General features: G+C 57.5%; 1 protein-coding gene across 1 annotated transcript in view; it reads left to right on the top strand.

Annotated features, from left to right (window-relative positions):
• Nucleotides 1–407: 407 nt before the first annotated feature.
• LOC101626835 (serpin B9) overlaps nt 408–9944 on the top strand; it is a 32078-nt gene continuing 22541 nt past the window's right edge. Inside the window, exons 1-5 of the mRNA XM_012734173.1 lie at nt 408–488; nt 4807–4981; nt 5866–6009; nt 6387–6504; nt 7153–7295. Of these exons, the coding sequence (XP_012589627.1) occupies nt 409–488; nt 4807–4981; nt 5866–6009; nt 6387–6504; nt 7153–7295 (660 nt within the window). The 5' untranslated portion in view covers nt 408. The remainder of the gene's footprint in view (nt 489–4806; nt 4982–5865; nt 6010–6386; nt 6505–7152; nt 7296–9944) is intronic.

Raw genomic sequence — 9944 nt, 5'->3', positions numbered from 1 at the left:
GCGTAACGGGCGAGGCTGAGGAGGTGGGTGGGCGTGGCTTGCCTGAGGGGCGTGGCCACATGAGGGAGGGGCGTTGAGCTGGGTGAGGCAGGCCTGCGAGCGGTTGGGGGCGCGAGGATTCTGGGGATCCGCCGGAGGGAGGGAGTTGACCAAGCCCGATCGCACCTACAGGAGAGGGCGGAGGTCTCGCGCAAGTTTGGGGGCTTGCGCGGCGGAGCTCCGTCGCCCCGAGCAGGGTCCCCTGCGGCCTGGCCGGGCACCTGGAAGGAGTGTCCGGCTCGAGTTCCCCGCGGAGTTAGCGGTAGCAGGGACACGCGCCCCCGCCCGGTGAGTTGTGCGTTGCCCCGGGCCCGGGGTGATGACGCAGTGTCGCTCCCCGACCCGGGACGCAGGGCCCCGGCTCGCGTCATGGGGGCGGCGCCGAGTCATCTGGGCTGCTGCGCGGGGCCCCCAGGCCACAGTGACCCCTGGCCACGGCACGGCCACAGGTGACCCCCCTCGACCCCCGCCGCAGGCGACCCCCTACCGGCTGGGCGCTGGGCGTCGGGGGGACTGGAGGGCAGAGGGAAGCCGGGAGGTGGTGTCCAAAGCAGTTGTCTGATGGGTTCCCCTTCATGAGAGGGGTGCCCGGGTCCCCGGCTCACCTGGTCTGGGGGTCGGGTTTGCGTCCTACCTAGAGCTTGGCAAAGCACTCAGCACTTTTGGGGTCACTCAGACCTGCGAGGATAATCGCGAGGACCCACCCAGATCTTGTTCTCTCCTTTTTCACTAAACTTATTAAATATGGCTATATATGGCAAGATTTGGTATATTCAGGGCTGGGAGGACATGGGGGACATTTCAGTAATTCTCAGGGCTTGTGTGCTAGATGAAATCGGCATTTAAGTTACTTTCTTCTTGGCCCCTCCTCCCTCCTTGCCCCTCCTTTCTTTCTCCGCCCCCCCCCCAAATACCTCTGTTTGGTAAAACTAACACCCATGCTAATTCCTCCAGGCACACAGTGCCCAGGGGAGCCCATCAGTGTTGCCTCCAGCTTTCCTGGTGCCCGTTATACCTGGAAGGGGATATGACCGTGGCTGCCAGCTTCCTCCTGGGGTGGTTTGGGCGTGGGAAGTAACCTTTGGATTAGTTAGGTGCACTGTGATTCACAGGCATGGGGCTGCTTATCAGGGTGGCTGGGGTGTGCCCTGACCACATGACCCCCTGAGTCATTGCATCCTTGCTTTAAGCCATCCCAGACAAAGGGTGAGATTTCAGTCAGACTTGCCTGTGGAAACCAAGTTACAAGAATTACAAGAGAGTGCCACTCCCAGGCATTTTATTCCAACTCAGTTTATTGCATGGACTCCACCCGCACAGACCGCAGCCTGAATGGACAGACAGCTTCCTTTCTGTGGCTACTGAGCGTGGCCTGTGTCACCCTGGGGACCTGACTGAATCCCGCCTGCCCTAGTTTCCAGGATCTGAGAGCAGGTGTGGACTCAGGAGGGAGAAACTAAGGCACAATTCTCCCCAATCTGTGGGATTCCCTGGGGTGCCAGGCACTAGGTTATTTCACACTCACCATAGCCTACACAGAAGGTCGGACCCTGTTTCCACGTTAGAGTCCACGCCAGGGACGCTCGGTGCGGAAGCAGCCGCACGCCATCCACACACCTGTATTGTCCACACCACACACGCACCTCTACCACCGGAAAACAGAAATGAAGGCAGAAACTAAGCAAGATCCCAAGACTCCATCAAACCAATTTTCAAATGGCTAAATTTGGGGGGGAGCACAATTAGATAGCAACACCTTAAATAATTATCAAGACTGGATTGGTTGAAATTATAGAATGTTCATTACTGGTGGTGCTACAGGGAAAAAATGGTATCAGGATTTGTTACACTTGTTTTAAATACATACACACGCATATAAAATTGCACAGGAGGACAACCTTAGTACCTAGCTTTTGTTTTTGGGACAAAGTATTTTTATTTCCCTCCCATTGAGGTTCTATTGGTTTACAGCACTGCTGAAATTCAGGTGGATAGCTGGCCACCTGCCTCTGCACGCCCACCACACCCGCCATCAAAGGTGCGATTTGCACCCACCACCTCGCTAGGGGCCCCTCTCTCTCTCCCCTCCCCAAGCCTGGTAAGCACCGTGCATCTTGCTGTCAGCTCGAGGGTTTGATTATTATTTGTTTGCTTCATTTTTTCATCTTTCACATGAGTGAAATTCCCGGAAGTGGAATTTTTGGCTTAGGTGCATTTTCATTTCCTCCTTTTTTATTTTTATTTTGTAATTCTAAATGCCGCGGATTTGCACAGCATAAGCTGGCATAGCTGTCATGGTCAGTCCAGGCATGGATTCTGACCTTGCACACATCATGTTTTTGGAAGGTGCCTAAAATTTGCTCTCCCCCTCTCCTTTTCTTCTGGAAGGCTGCTCTAGAGATGAAGAGAGAATGCCAACCCCAGACTCAGGAGCAAGCCCTAAAAGACCCTTTAATTGATTGTCTGGTACTGATCTCGCCTGCCTCACCGGGTTCTAAGGCCCTTTAGAAATAGTGCCAGAGCCCAGCACTTATACTCAAGCAAGGGTGTTTGTTATCTTTTCTGAAGTGAACATCGTTGTTTTATTATTACTATTATTCGTGTGTGTGTGTGTGTTTTACTAAAAGAGCTGGGGTGTAGGCCAGAGTTGTTGGGCAGAAGGAGGTGGTGAGAGAACTCACCAGGGACGGGGGAGCAGTCCACTGAAATCCACTGCTGAGGGGAGCAGCGGGGAGACAGGAGCAGTCTGCTGCACCCAGTAGGTCAGCTCCCTGGCCTGGGATGGAACTCAGTCTCTATGGGTGACACTGTTGAGCCTTAGGCCTCCAGAGAGGCCCCGAAGTGGACACTTTTATATAAGATCGAGTTTTCCTATCTTGCGAATTTGCTAATATTCTTTGCACATATTTCTACTATTGCAGGCCTTTGTTTACCTTTTTCTGGAGCCCATTTTACACCATCGCCTTAGCAGTTTGAAGAGTATGTCATTGATTCTGGCTGCTTTTCTGGACCATCAATTTGTCTGCTGCTTTTTTCTCCTCTCTGATAATGGTCCTTATGATTCTTGGTTTGTAACTGCCCTGGATGTCAGAGCAACTTAGGATCACTGACAGGCTTATCTTACTCTGTTCAGGAACAAGGAAACTGCCTTTACTATGTTAAAGGCCCTGGCGATGGCCTGAGGCAGCTCGTCCTGTCGCATTCAGTGCAGGCCATGCCACTTTCATGACAGGCTCTTTATCAGAACTGGCTGTTCAGTTATTTTATTAGTACATTTTCTGCTATAAAATTATACGTCACACAGCTTGGAGAGTCTCCAGGGCGTGGCTGCCCTGTTCTTCCTTTTGATTCAGCAATTTTACTACTATGTGGGCTGCCTGAATGGAAAAACGAGTCATCTAAGCTGGGACGGAAAGTCTCAGCTCGAAGCCTCCTGTGTATAGACTTCAGGAGGGTTTGAAAACAGACTGTGTAAGCGAGGACAGCGGACACAAATTCTCAGGTGCATGTTGCCCTGGGCGCTTGTGTCAGTTCCCAAAAACTCAGGCTTAAACACTCATCAGCCTCCTGCCGTTACAGACTTGAGTCTCAGTAGGTTGCACTGCATGAAACAAAGCAGTTGGCAGGGCCTGGCCCCTCAGGCAGGGAATGTTCCTTGTCTTTTCCCTCTGTTAGAGCTGCCTACCCGGCCCCTGGCCCCTGGCCCCTGGCCCCTGGCCCCTGGCCCCTGGCCCCTGACCTCCTAACCCCCTGGCTCCTGACCCTTAGCCTCTGCTCCAGTTCAAGCCAGCAGGCAGAGCCGCCTCTGGCTACTGTCCTTTCTTGCTTCCTCTGTCCAGTCTTTTTGCCACAGAATGGAGGGATTAGGATGGGGCTGTTTTGGGGGCCTGCACTCTGCCCCCAGTGATGAGATGTGAAGGGCTCATGAATTCCCGACTTCCCTGCATGTCTAGTGCCCTCTCTGCCAGGCCCAAGAAGGTCCCCACGGTTCAGATGAGTCACTGCCAATGCTAGCATGCCTGACCGCACCCTGGGGTAATATTCCTTGGTAAATACTTGGAACTATGATGCTTTGGGCACTGAGCCCTGGTCACTTCACCCCACTACTGGGGGGGTGGGGATTGGCCCGCTCTGCAGAGCCAGGGGCAGGCTGACTGGTGGGGCCTTCCTGTCCCACCGTCCATGCTCCCCAAGGAAAGGGCTTCTAACCGAAGTGCAGAGACAGATCCTGGGACTGCGGTCCACCTGGGCTCAGCAAGGGCCTGTCGAGTCCTTCGACCACGCCCCACACCTCAGCCCCTCTCCCAACACCCTGCGGGGTCCCTGTTCCAGCCCCTCAGGGCTGCCGGGCGGGCCCTGCCTGTCACCCAGGGAGCCACAGCTGTACAAGTGCGCAGCCTGGTCCCTGGGGCCCATATCCGGAGGAGGATGAGGGCCGGCCCCACTGCCCTGGACCCACCAGTGCCCTCAGCCCAGGACAGGAGGCAGGAGGGCTGGGGGACAGGCACAGGCCTGGCTGTCACCGTGCCAGTTCCCGGAGCCCCAGGCAGAGGGGCCTCCCCCGGGTTCTCACAGGCTCTGCCTGCGCTGTGACCCTGAGGCTGCAGGTCACCCCGGGGCCTCTCCACATGCAAAGCAGCAACCCCAGGATCCCAGCGCTCACAGGCCGGCGAGCGTGTCCACTGTCGGAACCGCGGGGTCAGCCGTTCCGGCCACAGGGCCGAGCGCCAGGCCGGGCCCGTGCGTGACTGACCCACCCCGTTCCAGGCTGGCCAGCATGGACGCACTCGCGGACGCCAACGGCTCCTTTGCCTTCGACCTCCTGAGAGAGCTGGGAGAAAGCGACTCGAAAAATGTGTTTTTCTCGCCCATGAGCGTCTCCTCTGCCCTGGCCATGGTCCTCCTGGGGGCCAAGGGGAGCACCGCGGCCCAGATGTCGCAGGTACGCACCCGGCCACTTCCGGGACCCCGCACCTAGGGAGGGGCTGGTGGATGGGGCCGGGCTGCTGAAGGGCGCCTGCAGGGAGCCGCAAGCTCACATCCAGAATCACAACCACATGGGTCACGGGTCCTTCCTGTGAGTGGCGTCCCCACTGCTAGAGGTTCCTTTCATTCTCCCAGGAGAGGAATCCGGGTGTAAGACTCCTGAGACCCGGGCTTGTGGCCACGTGAGCATGACCACATCGTGGTACTTTTGCTGAGTGATTTTCTGTCCTAATGCAGGGTGACCTGGTGCAGCTTCTGCTCCCCTCAACAGGCGGGTCCCTGGTGTGGGACCCCCAGCCTTGCCATGGAGCCTCCGGGGCAGCCTGGGCTCCCTACAGGATGAGCTGTGGCCACCTGCTAAGTCCCTAGGCTGCCCAGTCACGTGGCCAGCTAGCGGCAGCTGCGGGCCTGCATGGCAGCCTCCGTCTTCCCAGGCCCCAGCGCCCAGCCCAGGCACAGGCCAGGGCCTGCCAGGGCCACCGACACACCCGGGCTCTGGCTTCAAGCCCGCAGGGACGGGCCGCCGCCCGGGTGCCGCCCCACACAGACCTCCGCGAGCTGGAGATAGTTCTGCTGTGACCAGCTGGCCAAGTGCCAGGGCCCAGGACACCAGCTCAGCGTCCTGGGATTCGCCATGCAACGCCCAGAGCTCAGCCCCCCATTTCCTCAGCAATCACCAATTCATCACAAAGGCTACGGTCAGAGCCGGGGAAGACGCTCGGGTGCGGCTGGGGCTTTGGGCCCCGAGCCAGAGTGAGCACCTGGGCGGCTCTCCGGCTCCATCCTGAATCCCGAGCGGGCCCACTGGAGTGCGTGTGTGTGTCCTGCTCTGGCTTTCAGGCCCTCTGTCTCCATCGCGCTGGCGGGGGGGACGTCCACCTGGGCTTCCAGTCGCTCCTCAGCGAAGTCAACAGGACCGGCACGCAGTACCTGCTCAGGACGGCCAACAGGCTGTTTGGGGAAAAGACCTTTGACTTCCTCTCAGTGAGTCGGGCTTGCTGTGTGCATTGGGGGGGCGGGGGGTGGGGGGGCGTCTTCTGTGTCCCCGACCCAGGGGCTGGCCTACAGGCCGATGTTCAGAACTGAAGAGGGAGCCGGGGTCTGGCGGGGCCCTGGCAGCCCCTGAGATCGGGGGCCACGGACTCTGGCTGGGCGCCTGGCCTGCCCCTCCCCCGGGGCAGACCCCGCAGAGGCCCCGGTCAGCAGGCGCCTCCACAGGCAGCCGCCGTGTTACTTGTCTGTGGCTGGGGTAGAGCAGCTGGACAGCGGGCAGCTGGCCGGGGCCCCGTCTCCTGGCCCCGCACTGTGTCGCCGTGACGGAGGTGCTGACCTGCCCTCACTGGTGTCCTGGCGTCTCCCAGGCCTTCAAGGACGCCTGCCTCAAGTTCTACCAGGCAGAGATGGAGGAGCTGGACTTCGCCAACGCCGCGGAGGAGGCCCGACACCACATCAACGCCTGGGTGGCCGAGAGGACGGAAGGTGAGAGCGGGCGCCGTCGGTCACCTCGCCGACCCGCCCCCCCACGTCTCCCTGGAGCCAGGGAGGCCCCCTCCGCACAGCGCCCACTAACCGCCCTCCGAGCTGCTGTCCACGCGCCACGCCGCAGCTTTGCCCCTCACGGCCACGGCCCCCGACGCCCACACGTCGCCTCCAGAGCGGCCCACACGTCTGTTCCCGCCAAAGGCTGACGTGGTCTTCTCGCTCCAGGGACGGCGCCCGCCATCTCACGGGGTGTCTGTCTGTCTCCCCGTCGTCAGCACGCCTGTGCCGCTGGCCTCCTGCGCTGTCCAGGGCCCGGCCCGGCCCCCCGCGGGCCTCTGTCAGTCGTCTCTCTGCTGGCTGCGGCCTCCCCTTCCCTGTTGTCCCCACTTCCATCTCCGCTGGGGCTCCCCACCCCGAGTCTCGCTCTCGCTGCAGATTGCCCGTGTTGTGTTCAGGTGACAGCATTTCTCTTACCGTAGTGTTTTTATTCTTGAAGGTCCAAGCTCCCTCCCCATGTTCCTGTTGGGACGGAGAACGCCTCTGTCCTGTGCGCGATCACGCGCTGAGATGGCCCGTCAGGTCCCGTCTCCAGGCTGCTGCCTCGGGAAACTCTGTCCTAGCTGCTCTTTCATTCTGCCTTTGCAGGTAAAATTAAAGATTTGCTGCCTGCGGGCTCTGTGAATGCACGGACCTCTCTGGTCCTCGTGAACGCCATCTACTTCAAAGGCAACTGGGCTCAGCAGTTTGACAAGCAGCACACACACGAGAGACCCTTCTATGTCAGCCCGGTGAGTGTTTCGCAGTAGCGAAGGACAATGTTGGAGACAGGCCCTGTGTCCCCAATGGTTCTTTTATTTTGGTGTAGGATAACTGGGATGCAGGCCAGAGTTGTGGAGGTGAGAAGATTCACCAGAGATAGAGTGGGGAGCAGAGCAGGCAGATTCACTGAGAAACACTGCTGAGGGGAGCAGTGGGCAGGACAAGAGAGGCCTGCAGCGCCATGTGGGTCAGCATCCTGTTCAGGGATGGAACTCGGGCCCGAGCACTGGCAGCGCTGAGACATAGCCCCTGCGCCAGCAGGGAGGCCCCACATGAAAGCCTCATCTCAGGTAACTCCGGCTCACCTCCATGCTACCAGTCAGCCTTGGGGCTTTTTGCTCCCCTTTGCTCTGACATCAAGGCTCAGACCCTCAGCAGCTGGCCCAGCTCGCCTCCCGCCTGCCCTGTGCCAGCTCTTTCCTGGACTGCAGGTCTCTGGTGTGGGTCTCTCCCAGAAATGTGGGGATATAGCCTAGGCTCCAAAAGTGTGTGCCTGCCACAGACCCCGGTCCCCCACATTCCAGGCCACACCACGGACACCCCTCCCTTCTCCCTGCGGCGTGTGTGGCCTTACTGAGAGCTGTCTCCCCAGCGGGAGTCTGTCGCCTCACTAAGCTCCTGAGGCCCAGGAGGTGAGATGTCCCACCGGCCCCAATCACAGGTTGTCTGAGGGCAGAACAGGTAGGGTCTTAGGTGGGAGTGGCGTCCACAGGGGCGATTCCAAGAAGAGGAAAAGGGGAGCGGGTGCGAGGAAGACACTGGAGTCGGAGTTGGGTGCAAGTCTTCCTGCTCTGGTCTCAGCAGAACTTTATATATTACAAGCGAGCAGTGGGATGACATTAGCATATGAATTGAGCAGAGAGATCACAATCATCTTTTTTTTCTAAGAACAGTTTGGGTTCGTATTGACCTTCAGCTGAGATTATAACATTTATTATTCTTAAAATCAATCCATTAAAACAGGTGCATAAGTTCATAAAATTTAAGACTAACATTGCTATATTTACCACAGTGATGAGTGGCTAAAATAAAGTCCCTTAGACCCTAATTACTATTTAATGACCTTCATGCTTATTAAAACATCCTGTAGGTGAAAGAGGGTAAGTCAAGTCAAGGGCTAGGGTGGAGAAGTTTTCTTGTAAATCAGTCCCTAAAAGAGTTATAGTAAAGTTCCTAATTTAAAGACTAAACAATAGAAAGCTTAAGTAGTTCCTTAAAGACTAAATAGCAAGCTTAAGTAAAGTTTCTTATGTAAAGACTGAACAATTGAAAGCTTAAGTAAGAGAGTAGAGTGATGGGATTTGGGTTCTCACCAGGCAGTAAAAGAACTCTGGTTATCTTTAAACATGTTCTAGGACTGCCTTGTTTCACAATATTGATTTTGTTATAACAGCCATTGCTTTTATTAATCAGCCAATTATAATATTACTTTTGACTTCAAGAGGAATTTCCCGCCCTGGGCAGTGCCCACTCGCCTGGACTAGGCAGTGCTTTATGCGGCTGAGGCAATCAGTTGTAAACTGGTGGTTGCTCAGAATATTTTGATATTACGATTATAGAAAAAAGTGACGTCGTAACATAAATTAGCATGGAAATTCTGATTTTCAGAGCTTTTCCCTTCCATCCGGAATTTGTCGATCTAGAGAAGCTGCAGAGCTTGTGTCAGTGAGAGAGGTGGAGGTGCAGGGGGCCAACCTGACGAGAGGCTGAATAAACCATGGGCACGAGTGTTTCTCTGCTGACTCAGCCTCCGTGCACCCTGCACCCCCCAACTGCCCGGGTGGCGGCGGGTGCTCAGACACCTCATCTTACTTCGCTTGGGGTGCAGGAGGTGAGGAGGGCTGGGGGCAGTCACTCCGTTACTCAGAAAAGGTTGGTGAGAGTGGACAGTGCCAGGGCCCAGCAGGGCACCTTGCAGCCCTCTGCTCACGACATGGTCTGGGGTGGGGTGTCAGGAGTGGGGCACGCCTGTCCAGCCCCAAGCCACGTGCCTGGCACCCGGTGTACACCAGGGCCCTCTGGCCACTGTGCGGGGCCACGCTCGCAGCGGAGGGACGGGCTGGCAGCGGGACGGGGCGACCAGCGAGATGCCGAGTGTGCAGAGGGGGGTGGCGTCACTGCTGATGGCAGATGGGCCGCGACAGAGAAGCAGGGCAGGGATTCGGGCTTTGTGTGGGGGACAGGCGTGGGGTGCAGACTTGGAAGGAAAGGTGGGTGCCCAGGGGGACACAACTCTGTTTCATTGCCCAGAGTCGCCCCCAAGCAGCTTGGGGAACCTGGGCCTGGCTGCAGGGCCGCGCCCACACTCGGGTTTCCAGTCAGAGCCACGAGAGCGGCGGTAAGCACCGAGGGGGCCCGGCACGCCGGCTTCCGGAGTCGAGGCAGTGAAGGCCAAGGCCAAATTGGGGTGCTGATGGGGTTTCAGGAGCCGGGACAGCACGTCCAGGGGCCCAGAGCGGCCATCTCTGCCAGACTCATCCCCTAAGTGCACTGGGTCCTGTTTCAACGAAACCTTTCTCCACTCCCGCTGCAGAACGAGGAGAAAACTGTGCAGATGATGTTTCGGAAAGCTCCGTATAAAATCACCTACATCGGAGACATCTCTACCCAGATCCTGA

The sequence above is a fragment of the Condylura cristata genome, unplaced genomic scaffold (genome assembly GCF_000260355.1).
Source record: "Condylura cristata isolate star-nosed mole 26May11 unplaced genomic scaffold, ConCri1.0 scaffold00048, whole genome shotgun sequence".
NCBI lineage: Eukaryota > Metazoa > Chordata > Mammalia > Eulipotyphla > Talpidae > Condylura > Condylura cristata.
Note: the sequence above shows the minus strand (reverse complement) of the source record. Positions and strands in the feature narration are given on the sequence as shown.